This window comes from Paramormyrops kingsleyae, chromosome 12, assembly GCF_048594095.1.
Source record: "Paramormyrops kingsleyae isolate MSU_618 chromosome 12, PKINGS_0.4, whole genome shotgun sequence".
In the NCBI taxonomy this organism is placed as follows: Eukaryota; Metazoa; Chordata; class Actinopteri; order Osteoglossiformes; family Mormyridae; genus Paramormyrops; species Paramormyrops kingsleyae.
Genome location: NC_132808.1, coordinates 31,192,825 through 31,218,413, shown reverse-complemented (window position 1 = coordinate 31,218,413; position 25,589 = coordinate 31,192,825). Strand labels below are relative to the sequence as shown.

At 44.1% G+C, this 25,589-nt stretch overlaps 2 protein-coding genes and 1 long non-coding RNA gene across 5 annotated transcripts; 1 reads left to right on the top strand and 2 right to left on the bottom strand.

The window, feature by feature from the left end:
* Nucleotides 1-25,345, bottom strand: LOC140577698 (lectin-like). 2 transcript variants are annotated; one of them, XM_072697945.1, is made up of 6 exons: nucleotides 25,297-25,345; nucleotides 1,492-1,591; nucleotides 1,089-1,204; nucleotides 804-944; nucleotides 558-669; nucleotides 1-231 (listed from the first exon to the last, which is right to left on the bottom strand). In XM_072697945.1, the coding sequence occupies exons 2-6, from the start codon at nucleotides 1,559-1,561 to the stop codon at nucleotides 137-139; spliced, it is 534 nt and encodes a 177-aa protein (XP_072554046.1). In that variant the 5' UTR covers nucleotides 1,562-1,591; nucleotides 25,297-25,345; the 3' UTR covers nucleotides 1-136. The 2 variants fall into 2 exon arrangements, with proteins under 2 accessions (XP_072554046.1, XP_072554047.1); XM_072697946.1 differs by lacking the exons at nucleotides 1-231; nucleotides 558-669; nucleotides 804-944; nucleotides 1,089-1,204; nucleotides 1,492-1,591 and adding exons at nucleotides 23,462-23,654; nucleotides 23,875-23,986; nucleotides 24,103-24,237; nucleotides 24,377-24,486; nucleotides 24,767-24,860 and having other exon boundaries at nucleotides 25,297-25,342.
* On the top strand, nucleotides 4,367-7,325 carry LOC140577697 (lectin-like). Its single transcript, XM_072697944.1, has 6 exons — nucleotides 4,367-4,722; nucleotides 5,778-5,874; nucleotides 6,142-6,254; nucleotides 6,396-6,536; nucleotides 6,669-6,780; nucleotides 7,095-7,325. Exons 2-6 carry the CDS (start codon nucleotides 5,805-5,807, stop codon nucleotides 7,187-7,189), a joined length of 531 nt encoding a protein of 176 aa, XP_072554045.1. The 5' UTR covers nucleotides 4,367-4,722; nucleotides 5,778-5,804; the 3' UTR covers nucleotides 7,190-7,325.
* LOC140577696 (uncharacterized) lies at nucleotides 11,075-15,273 on the bottom strand. 2 transcript variants are annotated; one of them, XR_011981864.1, is made up of 3 exons: nucleotides 13,475-15,273; nucleotides 12,436-12,612; nucleotides 11,075-11,650 (listed from the first exon to the last, which is right to left on the bottom strand). It is a non-coding gene; the product is annotated as an uncharacterized lncRNA (long non-coding RNA). The 2 variants fall into 2 exon arrangements; XR_011981865.1 differs by lacking the exon at nucleotides 11,075-11,650 and having other exon boundaries at nucleotides 12,398-12,612.
* Nucleotides 25,346-25,589: the final 244 nt, after the last annotated feature.

Here is a 25,589-nt window from a genome sequence, read left to right as displayed (position 1 = left end):
TTAACATTTATCCATTTTATTTGGCATGGGTTCAGCAAAGCATTTCAAAATTGTGATTCTTTACTGATCTTGCACATTGCATGAATCTTCATGCGTCGCCTGATGTTAAGCCATGCCATAGAGTCCTTCCAGTGTTTCAATTGTCCGGCTCCCGCTGCCACTTGTGCCGCTTGAAGGCGCAAATGAAAGGCTTCCGCTTCATGCACTGATCATCATTCCATTCTCCCAAGTCTGAAAGAAATCACATGAAGCAAACCCTCTATACTACTATAGATTCATGTTTTATGCCAATTAACACAATGTGTTTCTCAAAGCACTACTGAAGTTCCACAGGAAACATTCAGTATTCAACTCCTCTTCATTAAAAGAGGTCCAGGGAGGAGATGGCTTGTCCGTCAGTTTGTTCTTTAATGTTTCTGCTGGAAAAATACACTCGTCCAAAGTGAACAGTTGGTCAATATATTACTCCAGTGAGTGTTCTGTAACCATTTTCCATGCTTCCCCCTGGCTACTTTCCCCTCCACCGTTCTCCCATCTACACCGCTCCCCTTTCTTACTTCTCCAGTTCATCTCCACACAGCCCTCAACATTACTGGCACCGTCTGGTTGACCTGGAACCCAGTTCTCAAAATTCCAAGAAGAACCATCTGTCCAGATGAAGTCGTTTGACTGTCAGGGGAGAGTGAGAAGGAACAGTATCACTGTTGGACACACAGGACACCAGCCTGAAATTACCATCCCTGGTTCACAGTAACGTTACAAGGCACATGGATGTCCCAGCCCTGTTCCCATGTCTCCATCACCTGGCCATCCCTTTGACCACCCAACCAGGTCCGTGGTGAGGAGGGGTTGAATTTCAACACGATGGCCAAGGCATCGGCATTTGCTTGTTCACTGTGCACGGAGAGCAGGTGACTCCCTGAAGCTTTTTGACTGCAAGCAGACTGGTACAGAACAACAATTAATCTGAATGCAGTATAGCCGCAATACAGATGTCGGCTGATTGAGATACTATTAGAATGGAATCCTTAGCTTCATCTACAGAACCACTACAAAGTGAGGCACCTGGGGGACGGTTTAGGCTTTACCTCAGCATCAGAGAAGGAGAGTGGTGTGCTGAAATACCGTATACAGTAGCGGCCAGTTTGGTACCAGTGGCTGTAGCGGTCATCACCACAGTACTTTGGGAACTTGTTGTGGTAGTCTGATGGAGCACAGAAAACACAATTCCATGGGGCTGTGCTATGATCAAGAGTCCTAATCCATCTCATACTGAATTCTCCCTGACGTTATGATGATCATGGAGTCAAAAGTCTTGGGAAACAGCCTTGACCTACGACTGTTGTGATGCATGGAATTCTCAAAACTGAGCTAAACAAATCATTTGGGGCTGTTTGGATTCAGTGCTGAATGTCCCAGGCTTGTCACATGTCCAACACCCAATGACCTGTTTAAGTGACCATTAGAATGGCTCTCAGGAAACTGACTGACCGTCATCCATTGCAGCAGGCATGGCAGACAGGCAGAGGAGTGCAATCCCCAGCAAGCTTGGAGTCCTCATGTCTCAGTTCTTCAGTCCCACAACACCTTCCTGCAGAGCAAACCAGAGGTTAGTTACTTTATGATGATCCCTGATACCATGTTTAACCACTTGGTTCTCCCCCACCCTGAAATTGTTATTCAACATCATTCAAAGTGACACTGGTTAAAGCGATCGTCAATGCTGTGAATTATGGCCCTACTGCCACTGGAAAGATGACAACCCTGAAAGGAGGGAGGAAATTCCAGAGAAATGTCTTGTATTGTCAGAGGTTCTCAAATTGTGCACACCACCTCAGAATATATTTTGGCTCACAGTATAAATGGAGAGAACTCCATATACCACTAGAGGGAGGAGCCTCACATACTATTGTTTAAGAACAGGGTCATATGATCAGCACAAGTCAACACTGAATAGACAGCATCTAATGATATTAAGCTACTCTGGCAACTACCAATAAGGACAGAAATTACATACATATCCCTAAATGGAGGCAAATGCATACAAATATGCAGGAATATACAACAGACACATATGATCACTTTAATGGACCCCATACAGCCAGAGTCCACACCAAAACACAAACATAATGCAATCAAAAGCAAGAGAAAGCCAGACACAATTATGGTTCCCCAGTAGCCTATAGATATGGTTGTGCAGAGCCCACTACTTTCACCCACCCCTCAGGTACCACTGTCCCCACTACTTCCGAAACACCCAGAGCTCAGCTGAAAAGCATAGCAGGACCACCCTCTAACAAACACTGAACACCCCTAGTCCCCCAACCACTACAAAACAAACATTCTACATGTGCCATAAACAAGATTTGGACAACTGACCTCCTGTGAAGATCTATGACTCTTTTTTCCCTTTCCCTTTGGTTCATTCTGGACCATTTTATATACTTTTGTTGCACCCCTATTGTTCCGATCATCGTGTGTGCCACGCCCCCTCGTTTGCCTCGTGTGGAATCCCCGTGTCTTCAGCTGTTTCTAGTTGTGTTGATTAGTTTGGTGTATTTAGGTCCGTGTCTGTGTGCCTCTCGTTAATGCGGTCATTGACGTCGTTCTCAGTATGGAGTTAGAACCCTGCCAATTAGGTTCTTTGCAGCCGTTTGTATGTGGGCATAGTCCGGTTTCTGGAAGAGAAGGAACAAAGTTAAAACCAATGTATACTTTCTAACCCATGAAAATAAATACTAACCTAGTTCCTCAAGCACACTATATGGAACTTTCACACTCTGCAGGTAATGAAGAATTAAAATATTCAACATGAACAAACTAGATCCATGCAGAACTATAAAAAGGAAAGAGTAGTGTGGTAGTACTCGGTTCCGGTCTCGGAATCGTAATCGGACGTATTTGTACTCGGTCTTGTCATGGACACGAACAAATCGGACTCGGGATTTTATTTCGAGACCAGCCGAGACCACGACTCTGAGAATATTACTACTAACCCTACGTTAGTCCTGCGTGACGACTATTATTTCATTTGTAATAACTCAGAAGCGCTGTAACGCACAGAAACGAAACACGTGCAGATAATATTGATTCTTCTGTATGTGAAAGTATTTGAGTAATTATGTGCAGAAAACAGAAGTAACTGCTTAATAGTATAATTTATTGTTTGTATAGTCTCATTTATTGTCTGTGTACTAGAAAGTCTCCAGCTGCCGGAAACAAATTCCTTGTGTGCACCAGCACACTCAGCGAATAAAGCTGATTCTGAAAAACACATACGGGACTCGTTGCGATGTAAACGCGCTGTGTGTGTGTGCGCGCGCGCGACTCTCACGTGGAGCTCCAGCACGCGCTCACGCGCTACAGTTCAGTCACATCTTCCGTTTTATTACAGACAAAACTCATGTTTTATCTGATACATAACAACAACCAGCGTTCTACTGACAATACAGCCATTTACTTGATACCATAGACCAGGGGTATTCAATTAGATTTTTCATTGGGCCAAATTGTCATACGGCTTTTGCCAGTGGGCCGCACATTTCTCTGTATTTCTTGTATTGTACCCCATTAATACAAAGCACCACTGCATTTTCAACATTTTATTTAAATGAGTCAAATAGCATTAACCACTGGCTTCTAGTGCAAATAATAAAAACTGCAAAACACAGCCAGCTTTAATTTTAACAGACATCTGAGTCACAAACTCACAGTGACAATATTTGCTTTTGCTTAAATAAAATAAAGCCTAGAAAACAATAATTACAATTTTGTGCAAATAAGAGCAAATGTCACAGTCATAAACTCACATAAACAGTAATAACGATATCATATTGTACAAATAAGAACAAACATAACTTCAAAAAAATCACAAACAAACTGCTGACTTCTAAAGTCTTGAAGTGCCTCCGCACATTGTATTCTTTATTTACCGAGCATATGACAAGACAGACAAGGCACATGGGTTTTCCCTCAGCATTTTGTATGTGTGCATACTTATCAGTCCACTCGTTGTTAAATTTTCTATTTTCGCTGTCAACCTTACGTCTTTTCTCTTTTGAATGCGACATGTTCCCGCTGTTGTAAACTGTCATAAACCTTCCATCAAGAGCGTAAACAGCTGCGCGACGTCCCGTAAAATGTTATAAACTGTCGCGCTTACAGTTAAATCGCAGCTATTTAATAAATAAGAGGTAGTCAGCGGGCCGGTCCAAAATGACTGATGGGCCGGTTTTGGCCCGTGGGCCGCCTATTGAATAGGGCTGCCATAGACGCTCTTTTTGTTTTGTTTGTATTATCAAAACACATTATATTGTTTTGACAGCAGTGTTTTGTATTTGCAAAGCGCATTGTGTTTGTGTGAGATGTATGTTTTGTATTTGTACAGCATGATGTGCACGTTTGCGGATTGCTCGTTATTTATAAATTACATTCGGTTTGTGTACAGATCGTGGGGCATTTGTGACGTATTGGCAGGGTTCTAACTCCATACACAGAACGACGTCAATGACCGCATTAACGAGAGGCACACAGACACGGACCTAAATACACCAAACTAATGAACACAACTAGAAACAGCTGAAGACACTGGGATTCCACGCGAGGCAAACGAGGGGGCGTGGCACACACGAGGATCCGTACAATAGGGGTGCAACACAAGTATATAAAATGGTCCAGAATGAACCAGAGGGAAAGAGAAAGAAGAGTCACAGATCTTCACAGGTAAGTTGTCCAAATCTTGCTTGTAGCACATGTACAGTAGGATGTTTGTATTGTGGTGGCTGGAGGACTAGGGGTGTTCAGTGTTTGTTAGAGGGTGGTCCTGCTATGCTTTTCAGCTGAACTCTGGGTGTTTCAGAAGTAGAATTTAGAATTAAGTGATCAGTGGTCATTGTCAACACACCACAGCAGACAGTGCGCAACAATGAAATGTGTCCTCTGCATTTGACCCATATGTGACTTTCGTGACATAGCAGGGGGCAGCTAAGTCGGCGCCCGGGGAGCAGTGCTTGGGGACGGTACCTTGCTCAGGGTACCTCAGTGGTGACTTGCTGGTGGGGGATTCGAACCTGCAATCTTTCAATTACAAGTGCGCTACCCTAACTATCAAGCCACCACTGCCCAAGTAGTGGGGACAGTGGTACCTAAGGGGTGAGTGAAAGTAGTGGGTTCTGCACAACCATATCTATAGGCTACGGGGAACCATAATTGTGTGACCTTCTCTTGCTTTTGATTGCATTATGTTTGTGTTTTGGTGTGGACTCTGGCTGTATGGGGTCCAATAAAGTGATCATTTGTGTGTGTTGTATATTCTTGCATATTTGTATGCATTTGCCTCCATTTAGGGATATGCATGTAATTTCTGTCCTCATTGGTAGTTGCCAGAGTAGCTTAATATCATTAGATGTTGTCTATTCAGTGTCGACTCCTGCTGATCATATGACCCTGTTCTTACACAATAGTATGTGAGGCTCCTCCCTCTAGTGGTATATGGAGTTCTCTCCATTTATACTGTGAGCCAAAATATATTCTGAGGTGGTGTGCACAATTTGAGAACCACTGACAATACAAGACATTTCTCTGGAATTTCCTCCCTCCTTTCAGGGTTGTCATCTTTCCAGTGGCAGTAGGGCCATAATTCACAGCATTGACGATCGCTTTAACAAGTGTCACTTTGAATGATGTTGAACACCAATTTCAGGGTGGGTGGGGAGAACCAAGTGGTTAAACAACATGGTATCAGGGATAAAGTAACTAACCTCTGGTTTGCTCTGCAGGGAGGTGTTGTGGGACTGAACTGAGACATGATGACTCCAAGCTTGCTGGGGATTGCACTCCTCTGCCTGTCTGCCATGCCTGCTGCAATGGATGACGGTCAGTCAGTTTCCTGAGCCATTCTAATGGTCACTTAAACAGGTCATTGGGTTTCAGACATGTGACAAGCCTGGGACATTCAGCACTGAATCCAAACAGGCCCCAAATGATTTGTTTAGTTCAGTTTGAGAATTCTATGCATCACAACAGTCGTAGGTGAAGGCTGTTTCCCAAAACCTCATAATGTCATGGAGAATTCAGTATGAGACAGATGAGGACTCTTGATCATAGCACAGCCCCATGGAATTGTTTTCTGTGCTCCATCAGACTACAACAACTTCCCAAAGTACTGTGGTGATGACCGCTACAGCCACTGGTACCAAACTGGCCGCTACTGTATACGGTATTTCAGCACGCCACTCTCCTTCTCTGATGCTGAGGTAAAGCCCAAACAGTCCCCCAGGTGCCTCACTTTGTAGTGGTTCTGTAGATGAACCTAAGGATTCCATTCTAATATCTCAATCAGCCGACATCTGTATTGCGGCTATACTGCATTCAGATTAATTGTTGTTCTGTACCAGTCTGCTTGCAGTCAAAAAGCTTCAGGGAGTCACCTGCTCTCCGTGCACAGTGAACAAGCAAATGCCGATGCCTTGGCCATCGTGTTGAAATTCAACCCCCGCTCACCACGGACCTGGTTGGGTGGTCAAAGGGATGGCCAGGTGATGGAGACATGGGAACAGGGCTGGGACATCCATGTGCCTTGTAACGTTACTGTGTACCAGGGATGGTAATATCAGGCTGGTGACCTGTGTCCAACAGTGATACTGTTCCTTCTCACTCTCCCCTGACAGTCAAATGACTTCATCTGGACAGATGGTTCTTCTTGGAATTTTGAGAACTGGGTTCCAGGTCAACCAGATGGTGCCAGTAATGTTGAGGGCTGTGTCGAGATGAACTGGAGAAGTAAGAAAGGGGAGCGGTGTAGATGGGAGAATGGTGGAGGGAAGCATGGAAAATGGTTACAGAATAGTCACTGGAGTAATATATTGACCAAATGTTCACTTTGGACGAGTGTGTGTTTTTCCAGCAGAAACATTAAAGAACAAACTGATGGACAAGCCATCTCCTCCCTGGACCTCTTTTAATGAGAAGAGGAGTTGAATACTGAATGTTTCCTGTGGAACTTCAGTAGTGCTTTGAGAAACGCATTGTGTTAATTGGCATAAAACATGAATCTATAGTAGTATAGAGGGTTTGCTTCATGTGATTTCTTTCAGACTTGGGAGAATGGAATGATGATCAGTGCATGAAGCGGAAGCCTTTCATTTGTGCCTTCAAGCGGCACAAGTGGCAGCGGGAGCCGGACAATTGAAACACTGGAAGGACTCTACAGCATGGCTTAACATCAGGCGACGCATGAAGATTCATGCAATGTGCAAGATCAGTAAAGAATCACAATTTTGAAATGCTTTGCTGAACCCATGCCAAATAAAATGGATAAATATTAACAGTGACTGCATTCTTATTAATTAACTGCCAGAAGCATCACTTTAAATGCATTATTGGCTGGTACGTTATGCAGACTCGGTTATTACATTATTGGTCAGTTACATTAACTTACCACATTATGTCATTGGCAGTTCTTACGTTTGTCAGGGTCTGTCTGTTGTGCTCTGTTTTGGCCCCTTGGTCATCCCACTCATTCAATCATACCTGTCTGACTGTTAGTCCCTGTATATTAGTCTGCTTCTCCTTTCGCTCCCCAGTCTGGTCAGTGTCATCTGTGCAGTAACCCCTCCAAGTCTCTCTGATAGTGTCGCTCTGTTCTTCCCCCGTGGTAGTTGGCGTCTCCCATGTCTGGTTTCCCCGTTCAAGGTATAATATGCCTGCCCATCCCTCTGGGCGCCTCCAGATTCTTCTTTGTAAAGACACAGGTCTGCACCCATGTATCGATTACCGGGTCCTGAACAACATCGCGGTGAAATGGTGGGAACCGCTCCTACTCATCCACTCTGGGTGGAAGCAGCTCAGGTCTTTACCAAATTGAATCTGGGCAGTGCCTACAACCGGATCCAAGAGGGGGGTGGGTCAGTGAACAGTTCTTCGGTCTTTCAGACATTCATGAACAAAGTCCTGGCTGACCTGCTGCACTAGTTTTGTGAACATGTACAATTATTTTCATTCACTCCATGCCCATGGAACATGTTCATCACGTATGCCAGGTTCTCCAGCGCCGCCTCCTACGCAAAGTGTGAGGATCTATGGTTAAGTTCCTGGGGTACCTGATCCAACCAGGAGGAGTGGGGATGGATGAGGACAAGGCTAAAGCTGTAAAGGATTGGCCAAAACCCCAGATGGTCAGAATCAGACATCTGTCAGAGCACAGTACAGCACATGTTCTGATGAGGAACTTGACCATTTAGTCATTGAAATAAAGCAGATGCCTCACGCTGGATACTGGCTAGTGAAGGGGAGCTTGCAGGCAAGAGGGCATCTGGTGCACTGGGACAGGGTGAGGTCTTCCATGCACCGTGTGGATACTCTTGGCGTCCTCTCTCGCCCGAACCAGATAGGATGTGTTGTGCGGCGGACGTATTCAACACCTGGCCCAAAATCTCTGCTTCACAGACTCCAAGCATAAGCTGATATGGTGTGAAACATGTTTTAACAGTTTCCTGTTGAATTATATTTTGCATGATGTACTTTAATGTGATTAGGTACAATATTGTGATCTTTGCCATTCATGACTTCACAAGAAAGGTATGATGCATGTATTGTTACGAACCCCAGTCTAGGGTTGGGGCGTACAGAGGAAGGGAAAGGGGAATGGGGAATAAGGGAAACACAGGGTGTGGTGCACAAGGGAACACACGTGGACAAAGGGGTGTGTTTTTATATATTTTTTCTTATTTTATTTACACGCGACAGACACAGAACAGCAAACCTGGTGCAAGAGCTTCAGGAGTGATTATGGCCAAAACAATGAACAAAACCCCAACTACTGAACGAAACCCAAATCCAACTGAACTACCAAAGAACACAGAAACAACAAAACCTATACCTAACTCCCTAACCAAATTAGTGCACACAAAGTATATCAAACAAAACGGCAACCACTCCCGACGCACCAGACACACACACACAGCACATATACAGAGCAAAGCGTCAGAGTCCGAGGGGCGCGCGAAGTCGTAAACCAAAAACCGGGCGAAAGATCGAAAACCAGAAAGCAAACAAAACCAGGGCAGAAGTAGAGAAGGGGCAAAGCGAGAAATCGTAAACCGAGAAACCAAAACACATCATACACAATAGTCAATCAATAAGCTAACCAAAAACAATCCAAAATATGAGCAGAGCTCTCGAAGGGTCTTGCTGTCCGGCTTTTCACTCCGGGAACCAGGAAGTGACGCGCGACGCATTGGAGGAGCCGTGGGCGGGGTCTGGTCAGCAAGGCGGAGCCAAGATGCAGCTGGCGAATGACGACGAAGGAGGGAGGTCCGGAGATTCTGCAGGGCTCACCCTGGAACTTACGGCACGTAACACCCCCCCACACAAGAGCGAACCCGACAGGAGTTCGCAATCACAATCGAGATTTGCACAATCAAAGCACCCAAAAACAAAAGAACTGAGAATCAGGAGAAATAGAAACCACCTGCGAACAACCGAGGGTAACGAGATGTCAAGGTCTGGAGGGGACACTTTCCGCACTTGATCGCGGTCGTAAAAAACGCACGCAGTGGGGTGGTTCTTTAAGTCTGTCTTCTCGACAGCGGAGGCAGGATAGGACACCAGGGAGAGATTTGCTCCCTGAGCCATAACTAGGGCTTCCCTCGTGGAGGGTGTTATGGTCGCGTGTAGCACAGAGCGGGGAAGCAGGCGAACGGAAGCCAGGGATCGGGGAATACGGAGTTTAATCCCAAAACACAGAGCACGCAAAACAACACAACATCACAACGTCAATGACCGGACTGGGGAAACAAACGGAAACGCGGACTAAATACAATGAACAAATGACAACAATCAGAAACAGCTGTAAAACACTGGGATTCCACATGAGGTTAACGAGGGGGCATGGCACATGAGAGGAGCGGACGATCGGGGCATGACAGGAGGGAACTTCAGGGGGATCAAGGACAGGGCGAGCAACAGGGGTGTCAAAATCGCACAATGAAGAAGTTGCTAGAGGGGAGTCAGACATAAGGGTAGCAGCCAGCTCAATGTCTGCAAATTTTCGAGCCTGGGACCGAGTGAGAACACAAGTGGGGAATACAGCAGGATATTCAACATCCAAATTGTCAGAGCAGCACCCTGGATCTGACGCTACCTCAGGTAGTGGAACTACCTTTCCTCCCGCTATGTCGTTCCCCAAAATGAACGTAACACCCGAAACAGGGAGACGAGGTCGAACAGCCACTTTAACAAAACCACAGAATTCATCGGTTTTCAAATACACTTGGTGCAGAGGCACTCTCACCGTTCCTAACTCTATACCTTGCATAAGAACATCACAACCAGTGTATGTCAAGTCAGTAAAGGGCAACACATTATCCAGTATAAATGACTGAGCAGCCCCAGTGTCAAGCAAAATAGTCGCAGGGGTATTTACATCGGCATCATCGAACGAAACAAAACCAGGAAATACAAATGGTTGGAAGGCAGGTTCAACAGAGTGGGCTGGAGGCAGAACATCAACACGATCGGCAACATGTAGCCTACCTTCCTAACAGCCAAACGAGTATTCTTGCGCCGAAGCGCAGGACAAACAGATATGAGATGACCAACTTCATGACAGTAGAAACATTCCCTGGTTTCTACGCGTGGGGTAGAAACAGCCGTCTCAGGGGTCGGCACCGATCTAGGGTGGAGTTTACGAGGCATAGGGGTAGGAACAAACACGGTTCGATGGGTCAGTACGAATTAATCAGCGAGGGTGGCGGCTTCCACAAGAGACGTCACCTTTTGTTCATTCAAATAGATAACCACACGATCAGGTACACAGTTTTTAAACTCCTCTAACAAAAGCAGCTCTTTAAGATGATCAAAGTCAGTCACACCACTAGCGGTACACCATTTATCAAAGAGGAGTGACTTCTCCCGAGCGAATTCCACGTGGGTTTGCTGGGCTTCCGAAAGTTCTGCCGGTATGCTTCGGGCACTAACTCATAAGCCTTTAAGACAGTGGCCTTCACCACATCATAATCTAGACTCTGTTCTAATCCAAGAGCCGAACATACCTCCTGAGCTTCCCCTACGAGTTTGCATTGAAGCAGAAGCGACCAACGGTGCCTGGGCCAATTCAAAGTGGTTGCGATGCGCTCGAAGATAGGGAAATAGGCGTCTACTTCGTTCTCTCGAAATATGGGTATGAGTCCAATATGGCGACTCACGTCAAATCCAATGTTCTCCCTCTCAAGGGATCGAGTTAGACCCAGCGGAGACTGAGGACAAGGACGCACGTTCTCGAGCCTACACCGGCATGAGCGGTGGAGCGAGCAGTTTCAAGGGGCGTGCTTACCTTGCGTGGCAGAGGAACAGGCTGTGGCTGGCCTACCCTTGCCCTTTGCACGGCAGCGTCCCGCTCAGCTTCCAACTCCAAAGCCCTAATCCGTAAGAGTTGGGCCTGGCAGTCCTGTCTCTTGATCTCCAACTCGGTTTCCCTAAGCCGATTAGTAAGGAGGAGATCCTCCTTAGACGAGCCGGGATCCCTGGGATCCATGCGAGGCCGAGACCTCGGGCCTCCGGCTTCCGCCGTCGTAGGCGACCAGGCTGGGCAAGGTGCAACACCCGAGAGATCTCCAGGCTCTGGCAGGATTCCTTGCATGACCAACTCATCCTGCAGGGCACGTAACAGCATGTACACATCACTGAACATTATGATTATTTAAACCCACATTATTTACATATTTCTAACAGATCGTGTATCTGGGTGCTGCCAACAACAACCTGTCAATGGCACTGGCCTTTTCTCAACAGTCAGGTGATGAATTTGGATTTCCTCAGGAAAGTGCAGTTACAGGAACATGGACTAATCTGATCTTTATTGAAATGTCTTTATCTTTATCCCCCCATAAAATAGTGAAGGAGCCCCACCTTGTATTGAGTATATATGACATTTAGAGACGCTATAGTACACTGCTTTGAACAAAATTTCTCAGAACTACCAGGATATAGTATTTTACTGCTAACTAGACTAATTAAATGCTGCAAATTTTTAAAGGCTTCTTCTTCAGACGAGAAGCTATAACAACATGGCTCTGCATTATATTTTTACTAATATGACTCTCCTTCCAGGATTGAAAGGTTGTGGAGAGACCTGTGGTGTGCCGTCACAAACATCTGCTACGACGTGCTTCACTCACTAGTGGGTGATGGTTTTCTTGACCTGTCAAACACAATGCACCTCTTCTGTTGCCACTACGTGTTTGTGCCTAGATTGCAAGCTGCCCTGGATGCCATTCCAATTGGTTGGGATAACCACCCAATCAGAACCGAGGAAAATTAGACTCCAAATCAGTTATGGGTAATGGGGACTATTCAGCATCCTGTGACTGAACCCAACAGTGAAGAGGTACACCACCTGTTATTGATAACTCTTGTTTTATTACAGTGTGATATTACCTTTATCAGGTCAGATCAATTAAGTTGAACAAGTGCTTTTACTAGGGCAGCATGGTGGCGCAGTGGTTAGCGCTGTTGCCTCACAAGAAGGTCCAGGGTTCGATTCCCGGGTCGGCCGTGGGGCATTTCCTCGTGGAGTTTGCCTGCTCTGCCCGTGTTGGTGTGTGTTTCCTCCCACTGTCCAAAGACATGCACTATAGGTTAATTGGTGACACTAAATTGGCCCCGTAAGGTGTGAGTGATGCGATTGTGTGTGTGTGACCTGTGGTGTGTTGGCGCCGGCCCAGGGTTTGTCCCCGCCATGTGCCCATACTTACCAGGATAGGCTCCGGTCCCCGTGACCCCAATAGGGATTACCCTTTATGTGTCTGCTCCACCAAATGGTAGACCATTTAAATGGCGACGCCCTTTTAAATGCGCTGCGTGTTGCATTACAATACTGGGCTGGGCATTCAGTTCCATGCTTGGAGAGCATGCAGTAGTCAGAAAATACACCAGATGGTACTGTGGTGCAAAAATAGAGGCACCACTGCAGCGATCTCATGCGCAGACAAAGAATTTTGAAGACTCCCTCCAAGTTGTTGGAAATACCGTAAGCAGATTCGAAAGTAAGTGGATATTTTCAATAAAAAATAAATTCAGAGGGGTTATTTAAGCGAATGGTTCACAATAACCACCCCCCAACACACACAAAAAAAAATTATGATGGAGAAAAAATTTTTAAAACGCTGTGTCAAATGGTAGAGATGCCAGTTTGTGGGTAATTATTTTACTACAAATGCTATCAAAAATATATAAGGATAGCAGTGTTCTATTCATTCTGTTCATGTACATGTAGTGCTATTTCATTACATTTCCTATAATTTTACAATGTAATCACTGAATTCATAATAATATAATGCAATAAAATAATTATTGCAATATTTTTAGATAGATATTTCATGAAAAGCACCTCAGTGTGTGTTGTTTATATATTATGTAGATGGACACCAGGACATTCTATGGCAATAGGCAGGAAGCCCTGAACTGGCACTAGTACCTGAAAACCCTGCGCTGTCTGATGCTGAAGGGTGCGCTGATAGTGACGACGACAGAATAGCAGACCCGGATTTCCTTCCCACTCCGATTCTGATGATTTTACGTCCTTGGATGAGGATCAAGACCAGGACGTTCAACTACCACCACCACCAAAAAAAGGAAAATAGCTAACAAAGGTAAAAACTGTCTAATAACAGTCAGTAAGACAGAGGCAGAAGATGAATGCGAGTTGGATCACAGAAGGCCACCATGGAAAAGGCAGGACATTGAGTCAATACCTGTGCCAGATTCCACATTTGACCCCCCAGATGAAATTGAAACACCGCTGCAGTACTTCAAGATGATGTTCACTAATGAGATGGTTCAACATTATTTCTAACCACGCTAATTTGTTGGAGATCCCATAAAAACCACCTCTCATAAAACTGAATCTTTCCTGGCCATTCTGTTGTGCATGGGAGTTTTCGAATGCCCATCCATAGACGATTACTGGCACCATCTCTCACAGTACAGCCTTGTAGCTGATATTATGGTCGTCAAAAGCTTCAAGTTGTTACGTAAACTTCTTCACTGACAATGAGCAGTGTGAAGGCAGCCAGGATCGGTCTTATAAAGTCGCCCTCTGTCTGAGATGCTGAGGAAGAAGTGTCTCCTTATTCCATCCACTTACAGGCAGAGTGTAGATGACGTAATGGTGGCATACAAAGGCCCACGGGCAGGGAATCTGCGTCAGTACGTTGCCAATAAACCAGATAAGTGGGGTTTCAAAGTCTTCTGTCGGGCCAGTTCCTGTGGCCTTGTACATGATCTCTTTATCAAGGGAAATCCACATTTCTCAATGATGATCTGAGCGAGGAGGAGCAGATGTTACTTCTGGGGGCCAAAGTGGTGACATCACTGTGCAAAACTATAGCAGACCTGTTTTTCATCCATCCATCCATCATCTACCGCCTTCCGGGTCGGGTTGCGGGGGCAGCAGTCTAGGCAGGGAAACCCAGACTTCCCTCTACCCGGCCACTTCGTCCAGCTCCTCTGGGGGAATCCCGAGGCGTTACCAGCCCAGCCGGGAGACATAGTCTCTCCAGCGTGTCCTGGGTCTCCCCCGGGGCCTCCTCCCAGCCCGGAACACCTCACCAGGGAGGCGTCCAGGAGGCATCCTGACCACCGGCTACTGTGTACTGTGGTTAACTATGTTCAAAACAGCTGTATATCTGCATAACAATGATGGAGATAACTGGGACCGAGCTTTTCCGGCTGTGAAACCAGCCTGTCACAATGAACTCCACCTGCACACAGGCACAGTTTTCAGTTTTAAACTAGCAGGTAAAATGTAAAGTAGCTAAAACTGTCCTCCTTGACATAGGCAATGGTGGCTGTCAGTTGTACTGCGCATTATTTCAGTGCTTCGTTAGCTAGCAACAATTTCTAGCGATTGTGTGCAAAAACGTTATTATATGATATTATCATATAATACAGCATATTATCAGTAAACTCTAACATGAAAAATACATATGCTGGATTTAAAAAAATCGTCATGTGCAAGTTTACGTAGCACAAACATCAACTAACTATTGCCTACAATAGGGTTAAAATGATTACATTCATGTTACACGTCGTTATTAGAGTTAACTATGTTAAAATATGACACGATATCGATTAAAAATACTTACCTGTTGACCGCTGATAGGTGGCGCTCCGCTCCCCGCGCTCTTCCCGATCTCCGGTAGAACATTTGAGCTCCATCAACCGAAGGCTGAATGAGCTGAATTGGACGCTGCTCTCCTCTGGCACCGCGTGCCGTCTGGGAGCTCATCCAATTGGCGTGGAATAACGGTGCCAAAAGTCACGTGATCCACAAATATATGTTTCGCCTTGTTGTATACTCGTCAAAAATGTGAAAAATGACCAATAACAATTATGAAATGTTTCTTGTTGGTTTTATTCTGTCTTTATACTTGTGGAAGACGCTCTTTTTTGTTTTGTTTGTATTATCAAAACGCATCATATTGCTTTGACAGCAGTGCTTTTTATTTGCAAAGCGCATTGTGTTTTATTCTGTCTTTATACTTGTGGAAGACGCTCTTTTTGTTTTGTTTGTATTATCAAAACGCATCATATTGCTTTGACAGCAGTGCTTTTTATTTGCAAAGCGCATTGTGTTTGTGTGAGACGTATGTTTTGTATTTGTACCGCATTATGTGCACGTTTCCGGATTGTTCGTTATTTATAATTTACAGCCGGTTTGTTTACAGATCGTGGGGCATTTGTGACGTATTGGCAGGGTTCTAATTCCATACTGAGAACGACGTCAATGACCGCATTAACGAGAGGCACACAGACACGGACTGAAATACACCAAACTAATCAACACAACTAGAAACAGCTGAAGACACGGGGATTCCACACGAGGCTAACGAGGGGGCGTGGCACACACGAGGATCGGAACAATAGGGGTGCAACACAAGTATATAAAACGGTCCAGAATGAACCAGAGGGAAAGGGAAAGAAGTGTCACAGATCTTCAAAGGTCAGTCTTTGATATTTGTCTAAATCCTGCTCATGGCACACATATGATGTTTGTGTTGTAGTGGTTGGAGGACTGGGGCTATTCAGTGTTTATTATAGGGCAGTACTCCTATGCTTTTCAGCCCATCTCTGGGAGTTTCAGAAATAGTGGGGATGGTGGTATTTGTGGTGTGGGCAGAAATGGTGGGTTCTCCAGAGCCCTTGGAGGATGTGAACTACTGATGTGAACATTTCTGGGATTCTGGAATTTCCTGCCTTATTTCTAGTGGCAATAGTGCCATAATTCACAGCATTGATAGTCAAGTGTCATTTTGAATCATTGGACATCAAGTGTTACAACTAAATATCATCCGCAATTTCATGGTGGTGGGGGGAACCAAGTGGTTAATCAACATGGCATCAGAGATCACTGTAGCTGACACTAAGAAGTGTGTTAATGTTGCCATGACAACGCTGTTAAAGTGAATTTCCCAAAAGAGAGTTAAAATAATATCATTAATTTCATGTGTTGTTTAAAGGAGTTTGTGGTGTTGCCTACATTATTTGAAGTTTTAAAAGTATTTGCATAAGAATGAGCTATTAAGTCACATGACCGACGTGGCTTTGAACTGGAAGCTCTCACGTAAGGGCATTTAGTAATAGACAGTGAATAACAAGCTACGACTCATTCTACGACTGGTCAAAGAGGCAACACGGTAATTATTATTTTTGTTTGCTGCATAAATATTTCAGATATGTTTATTTTCTGTATAGACGTACATATGTGTGTGTGTTATACTGAAAAACTTTATTTTGCGTCCATAGTTTTCACGGTGTTCTTTGCATGAAGAGGATAAAATAAAATGGGAATTTGAACATCAGTATGAAGTGTTGACTCCCTTGTGACCGGTGTAGTTACAATCACCATATAACGGAACTGTAACCTATGGTTTGCTCTGCAGGAAGGTGTTGTGGGACTGAAGAACTGAGACATGAGGACTCCAAGCTTGCTGGGGATTGCACTCCTCTGCCTGTCTGCCATGCCTGCTGCAATGGATGACGGTCAGTCAGTTTCCTGAGCCATTCTAATGGTCACTTAAACAGGTCATTGGGTGTCGGACATGTGACAAGCCTGGGGCATGAAGCGCTGAATCCAAACAGCCCCAAATGATTTGTTTAGCTCAGTTTGGGAATTCCATTCATCACAACAGTCATCACAAGGCTGTTTCCCAAAACCTTTGGCTCTATGATTATCATAATGTCGGGGAGAATTCAGTATGATGACACAGTTGAGGACTCTATCATAGCACAGCCCCATGGAATTGTGGTATTTTTTTTCTGTGCTCATCAGGAAATCAGAACTCCCTAAAGCAGTGTGATGGACAACACAAGGACTGGTACCGAACTGGCCAGTACTGTATACGGTATTTCAACATGCCGTGCTCCTTCGACGTTGCTGAGGTAAAGCAAAAACCGTGCCTCATGTTGTAGTTCTATAAAATGAGATTCTTGGGTTCAAACAGGCTCACAATCGAAGCCAACATCTGTATTACTGCTATACTGCATTCAGATTAATTGTTCCTGTGTACAGTCTACTTGCAGTCAAGCTCCAGGGGCTCACCTGGTCTCTGTGCACAGTAGCCAAGAAAACGAGGATGTCTTCTCCCTGCTGGGATCTGCCAGCTCAGCTCCACGGATCTGGTTGGGTGGTTATAGGGATGGTCAGGTGATGGAGACATGGGAACAGGGCTGGGACATCCATGTGCCTTATTGCTATCTCTGGTTCACAGTAACATCAGGCTGGTGACCTGTGTGTCCATGTAATGGTATCTCTCCTTCTCTCTCCCCTAACAGTCCAACAAGTTCATCTGGAAAGATGGTTCCAATTGGGACTACCAGAATTGGGTTCCAGGTCAACCAAGCTACACCTCACACACTGAGAACTGTGTGGAGATGAACTGGAAAAGTAAGAGTGGTTATTTACAGAACACTTATTGGAGTATAATTCTCATTCTCATAATTCACATTAAAGAACAAACTGACATCCAAGCCATGTCCTCCCTGGACCGTAATCCCCTTTTAAAGAGAGGAGTTTCTGAATATTGCATACTGAATGTTTCCAGTGGAACTTCAGTAGTGCTTTGGAGAAACCAAATTGTGTGTGAAATTGGCATAACACCTCTTTATAGTAGTGCTTTTAATGTTATAAGCATAACAGTGCAGTCACATTCCATTTAGGCATGCCAGTGCATGCCAACACAGACAAACACACTCTCATTCACACCTACGGGCAATGTAGAGTAGCCAATCTACCTAATCTGCATGTCTTTGGACTGTGGGAGGAAACCGAAACACCTGGATGAAACCCACGCATGCACGGGGAGAACATGCAAACTCCACACAGAAAGGCACCCTGGACAACCCAGGGATCAAACCCAGGACCTTCTTGCTATGAGGCGACAGGGCTAACCACTGCACCACTGTGACACCATGGAATCATAATTCCTGTCAGAGATGACCATCTAAACCATGACGTACTGGCAGCACTGACAGAAGCTGTTGAACCTCCCAATCATATGGCATTGATATTTATCAAGCCACTGTTCAGCTGATATTAACACAGCACTAATACACAGAAATACAATAAAGCTGTTTTAATAACTGAACAAATCATTTGTATTGACTTATGCATGATGGATATTGGAACAGAGTAGTTGTGTTGTGCAACAGCAATTAACACATTTATCCTGTATGTACTATTTGTATGTACTATTAAAGACACTAAGCCAATCCAAATCCAGCGTCTGCTGTATTTATGCAGGTACAAAGCTCCGCCTTAAATGTTGAGAAATCTTGTTAGTGTGCTGGAAGACGTAGGGTCTCAAAGCATGCAGATGACCTTGGTAGGGTTCCATCAATCACTTCCACCAGTTGTCCAGAGGAAAGTCTCCCAGCCCAACCAGAACTTCAGCAAGGCGTTAAGCTCAGAACCGGTTGCTAAAAATAAATGTGAAAATAAGCATAGTAGATCTCATGATCGTACCGTAGTATGTGAAAGAAATTTATACCATTTTCAATGAACTGATGGAGATATCCAGTGACACGTCTCATCTTCAAGTGAGCATTCGTCGTTGTCATCTCCAGTGAAGGTGGGCCAGCTGACACAGTTCAAAATGGTCTCAATAAAACACAACAGAGACAAGCCATTTCAAGTACTGTTAAAAATTGTCTTTTTGATATAAATGACTAAACCTTTTAATAGGGATGTAACGAAAAACGTAATATCGCGATTTAAAAATTCCTCGAAACCGTTGTCTGACTGTTACGATATCAACCACGATATCACGTGGTTATTTCACTCCTATAAGCTCCGTCTCAAAAAATACATACTGTACGTAACGAATGCTTTCTGCTCTGTTGGCCGTGTGTAACCCACATGACAATAGGTCATTAAATCCATTACAAAACAACTTTTACAACAATAATGTATAAATTGGACAAATAGAAACAAAAACACATTTACAGTATATTAACAAAACGATAATTTATCTCTTTAAGAAAAAAGACGATTGTATGTACTGTAGATTGTGAGGTGATGTCACGACGTAACGTGTGGAGCGCGGGTTGTTTTTTTGCGGAGGCGGTTGAGGCTGGCTGCAGTGAGTGCTGCCATAGGATTTAGAATATGGTAAAAAGAAAACTTGCTAAACTCGATTTTACAGCTTATGTGGTGTAGTGTGGTGATTTTTTAATTAACTAAAGGAGGATGGAAGAAATGTTTTAAACCACGATAAATTGTTTTTTTTTCTGCACTATCTTCCTAAATATATATATTCCTGCATATGTGCTACACAGAACCAGTGTTCTGTCATAAAATCCTACCTATCGAGACGTGCTATCGAGCCTTTCTGCGCATGTGCAGTTCAACCGTTTTGGGATTAGGGTTAGGTTTTAGGGGTTTGGGTTATGGTAAGGGTTTTGGGGGGTTATATCGACAGAACACCGGGACCCACCGAACGGAGTTCATAGCAGGGTGGCCAGCTGGACCCAAGGACGAGTAGACGGAACTTTGAATTGCTTACAACGTGTGCAGTTAGGATGTGACGGACTGAACTGAACTGTATATTAACCTTTGGACATTGTTATGCCTGAATGGAATACGATGTGATTTTGTTTTTTCCCTTTAGCCTATACATGTTGAATTTTGAGTTTGATATGTGGATGGAGGTTACTGATTTAAAGAAAAGATAAATAGGTGCTAAAGATACTGGATACAGAATTTAATTGACTTATTAGGTGATTATAAATAGATACAAAATACTTATTTTATACGATCTGTACGCAGTCAAAAGTTAGCAAAACTGAACTAGATTTAGACTTAGGATTAACTAGGAATAACTGATTTAAGCATTGGACCCAGAACCCAAAACAAACAATATTTAAATCCATACATTACAAAGAGGTACGTAGAGGTACTTTTTTCCATTTAAATGTAAATGTATATAAATGTATTCACGATTCTTCATGTTATACAATTAATATTTACTAAAAGGCCGCTGTTCTAAATTTTGAGATGTCATTTTCTTTTCTCCCACCACTCCCATCGAACACGTGCACTGTTTTCACGCATTATTTAGCGTGTATGTATGGGCGTCGCCTATATTTCACGTGGTGAAAACAGACCCGGCGGGAAAATGGTTTTGTGTGATGTACATTAGGATGTGGGATTGGTTCGCTTTCTGTTCACCAGAGTGCTTTAAATGCAGCACTGGGACACGAGCGCTTTCTCTAGTCACTCGCACTGAAAAACTGCTGACGTACTGTGTCACAGTGTGGTACGGCAGCTGCACCATGACAGACAGGGAGAGGCTTCAGAGAGTAGTAAAGGCAGCACAGAAGATCAGCGGCTGCCCTCTCCCCTCCCTGATGGATATTTACACCTCCCGCTGCCTCAGCAGAGCAAAAAACATCACAGAGGACAGCTCCCACCCTCAGGGAGGCGCTACAGGTGCATCACAGCAAGGACAAACAGACTCAAGAACAGTTTTTTCCCAAAAGCCATAACCACTCTAAACTCACACATGCACTGACTACACAGTCTAACCCCCCAACCCCTGGACTTCCTTCTATCCATCAACTGTGCAATATCCAATATCTAAATGGTATTGATAATAACTGTGTAATAGCTGTATACTGTACAATATCATTGCTCTGTGTCCAACATCCACTACACACTGCATAATTACTGTTTTTATTGTTGTGTGTTCTACATACATGTTTGCATGGAACGAGCTGCTTTTAATCTCATTGTATTTGTATATACTGACAATAAAAGGTATTGTATTGTATTCTATTTTTATTGCAATAAATGTTGATAATGTAACAACTTTATAAAGTTTATAGTGTATTCAATAATATAATACAATTTCTGAATAAAAATGTAATAACTGATTCTGCATAATATATCAGCCCATAATGTAATAACTGCCATTAATGTATTAAAAATGATGACAATATTGGCAGTTATAGTATTTATAGTTGTTAGAGTTGTTATATTATTGGCTGCCTCATCTGGCGCATTTTCCCATTTTAACCAAATAATAAGAATGCAGAAGAGTCATACGGTTGATGTTTATTTATTTAGTATTTTAATTTTGCATGAGTTCAGTGAAGCGTTTCAAAATGTTGCAATTCTTTTCTCATCTTGCGCTTTACATGAATCTTGCCCCTTCGTTCATCTTTTCATGCGTCGTGTGATTTTTATAAGCCATGCCGTATCGTGCTTCCAGCATTTCTCAGTCTTCCACCTCCTGCTGCCGCTTGTGCCGTTTGAAGGGTGAAAGGTTTCTTTTGGGTGCACGAAACATCATTCCATTGTCCCGATTTCTGAAAGAAAAGTCATACATAGCATGCTGAAAGATGACCCATACCTATGCACACAGGGAAACAAAGATCAACTGAACTTGAAATTATTTTTTATATCTCTTAAAATATGGGTTCTAGAAATTCTGTAAGTGCAAATAATTAAATTTGACTTTTCAATAAAGATCAGATTAGTCCATGTTCCTGTAACTGCAATTTCCTGAGGAAATCCAAATTCATCACCTGACTGTTGAGAAAAGGCCAGTGCCATTGACAGGTTGTTGTTGGCAGCACCCAGATACACGATCTGTTAGAAATATGTAAATAATGTGGGTTTAAATAATCATAATGTTCAATTTAGAGTTGTGATGTGTACATACATGCATCATACCTTTCTTGAGAAGCCATCAGTGGCAACAGAGATCACAATATTGTACCTAATCACATTAAAGTACATAGTGCAAAATATAATTCATCAACAGGAAACTATTAGATGAAAAAATGTTTCACACCATATCAGCTTATGCTTGGAGTCCGAAGCAGAGATTTTGGGCCAGGTGTTGAATACGTCCGCCGCACAACACATCCTATCTGGTTTGGGCGAGAGAGGACGCCAAGAGTATCCACACGGTGCATGGAAGACCTCACCCTGTCCCAGTGCACCAGATGCCCTCTTGCCTGCAAGCTCCCCTTCACTAGCCAGTATCCAGCATGAGGCATGTGCTTTATTTCAGTGACTAAATGGTCAAGTTCCTCATCAGAACATGCGCTGTACTGTGCTCTGACAGATGTCTGATTCTGACCATCTGGGGTTTTGGCCAATCCCTTACAGCTTTAGCCTTGTCCTCATCCATCCCCACTCCTCCTGGTTGGATCAGGTACCCCAGGAACTTAACCATAGATCCTCACACTTTGCATAGGAGGCGGCGCTGGAGAACCTGGCGTACGTGATGAACATGTTCCATGCGCATGGAGTGAATGAAAATAATTGTACATGTTCACAAAACTAGTGCAGCAGGTCGGCCAGGACTTTGTACATGAATGTCTGAAAGACCGAAGAACTGTTCACTGACCCACCCCCCTCTTGGATCCGGATCGGGTTATAGGCACTGCCCAGATTCAATTTGGTAAAGACCTGAGCTGCTTCCACCCAGAGTGGATGAGTAGGAGCGATTCCCACCATTTGACCACGATGTTGTTCAGGACCCAGTAATTGATACATGGGTGCAGACCTGTCTCTTTACAACGAAGAATCAGGAGGTGTGCAGAAGGATGTGCAGGCATATTATACCTTGAATGGGGAAACCAGACATGGGAGACGCTAACTCTCACGGGGGAGAACAGAGCGACACTATCAGAGAGACTTGGAGGGGTTACTGCACAGATGACACTGACCAGACTAGGAAGTGAAAGGAGAAGCAGACACTAATATACAGGGACTAACAGTCAGACAGAAGGCAGGTATGATTAAATGAGAGGGATGACAGGGGACGGTCAGGGGGCCAAAATGGAGCACAGACAGACCCAGATGCAAGAACTGCCAATAATGCAATAGCTCCTGCATAATGTACCAGCCAATAATGTATCAAATGATGGTGGCAGTTACACAAGAACTCAGTCATACAGTTGATAGTTTATTTTGCACAAGTTCAGCAATTCTTTACTCATCTTACATGAAAATTCATGTGTGGCCCGATTTTTATAAGCGATGCAGTAGAGCGTTCCAGCATTTCAGTCTTGGCCCTGCTGCCGCAAGAAGGCGCAAACAAAAGGCTTCTTGTTGCTGCACAGATCATCATTCCATTGTTTTTGGTCTGAAAGAAATCATACATGCTGAAGCAAACCCTCTTTATACCACTATGAAGTCATGTTATGCCAATTTCACACAATTTGTTTCTCCAAAGCACTACTGAAGTTCCACTGGAAACATTCAGTATGCAATATTCAGAAATTCCTCTCATGAGGGGAAGACAGTCCATTGGAGTATAATGAGAATTATACTCCAATAAGTGTTCTGTAAATAACCACTCTTACTTTTCCAGTTCATCTCCACACAGTTCTCAGTGTGTGAGGTGTAGCTTGGTTGACCTGGAACCCAATTCTGGTAGTCCCAATTGGAACCATCTTTCCAGATGAAATTGTTGGACTGTTAGGGGAGAGAGAAGGCGATACCGTTACACGGACACAGGTCACCAGCCTGATGTTACTGTGAACCAGAGATAGCAATAAGGCACATGGATGTCCCAGCCCTGTCCCCATCACCTGGCCATCCCTATAACCGCCCAACCAGATCCGTGGAGCTGAGCTGGCAGATCCCAGCAGGGAGAAGACATCCTCATTTTCTTGGCTACTGTGCACAGAGACCAGGTGAGCCCCTGAAGTTTGACTGCAAGTAGACTGTACACAGGAACAATTAATCTGAATGCAGTATAGCAGTAATACAGATGTTGGCTTCGATTGTGAGCCTGTTTGAACCCAAGAATCTCATTTTATAGAATTACAACATGAGGCACCTGGGGGACGGTTTTTGCTTTACCTCAGCAACATCGAAGGAGCACGGCGTGTTGAAATACCGTATACAGTACTGGCCAGTTCGGTACCAGTCCTTGTGTTGTCCATCACACTGCTTCAGGGAGTTCTGATTTCCTGATGGAGCACAGAAAACACAATTCCATGGGGCTGTGCTATGATCAAGAGTCCTCATCTGTCATCATACTGAATTCTCCCCAACATTATGATACCATAGAATCAAAGGTTTTGGGAAACAGCCTTGATCCAAGACTGTTGTGATGCATGGAATTCCCAAACTGAGCTAAACAAATCATTTGGGGCTGTTTGGATTCAGCACTGAATGCCCCAGGCTTGTCACATGTCTGACCCCCAATGGCCTGTTTAAGTGACTGTTAGAATGGCTCAGGAAACTGACCATCAGCCATTGCAGCAGGCATGACAGACAGGCAGAGGAGAGCAATTCCCAGCAAGCTTGGAGTCATCATGTCTCAGTTCAGTCCCACACCTTTCTGCACAGAGCAAACCAAAGGTTACAGTTCCTTTATATGAAAATCCCTGATGCCATGTTGATTAAACCCCACATCATGCAATTGCAGATGATATTGAGTTGTAACACTTGATGTCCAATGATTCAAAATGACACTTGACTATCAATGCTGTGAATTATGGCACTATTGCCACTAGAAATAAGGCAGGAAATTCCAGAATCCCAGAAATGTTCACATCAGTAGTTCACATCCTCCAAGGGCTCTGGAGAACCCACCACTTCTGCCCACACCACAAATACCACCATCCCCACTATTTCTGAAACTCCCAGAGATGGGCTGAAAAGCATAGGAGTACTGCCCTATAATAAACACTGAATAGCCCCAGTCCTCCAACCACTACAACACAAACATCATATGTGTGCCATGAGCAGGATTTAGACAAATATCAAAGACTGACCTTTGAAGATCTGTGACACTTCTTTCCCTTTCCCTCTGGTTCATTCTGGACCGTTTTATATACTTGTGTCGCACCCCTATTGTTCCGATCCTCGTGTGTGCCACGCCCCCTCGTTAGCCTCGTGTGGAATCCCCGTGTCTTCAGCTGTTTCTAGTTGTGTTGATTAGTTTGGTGTATTTAGGTCCGTGTCTGTGTGCCTCTCGTTAATGCGGTCATTGACGTCGTTCTCAGTATGAAGTTAGAACCCTGCCAATACGTCACAAATGCCCCACGATCTGTAAACAAACCGGCTG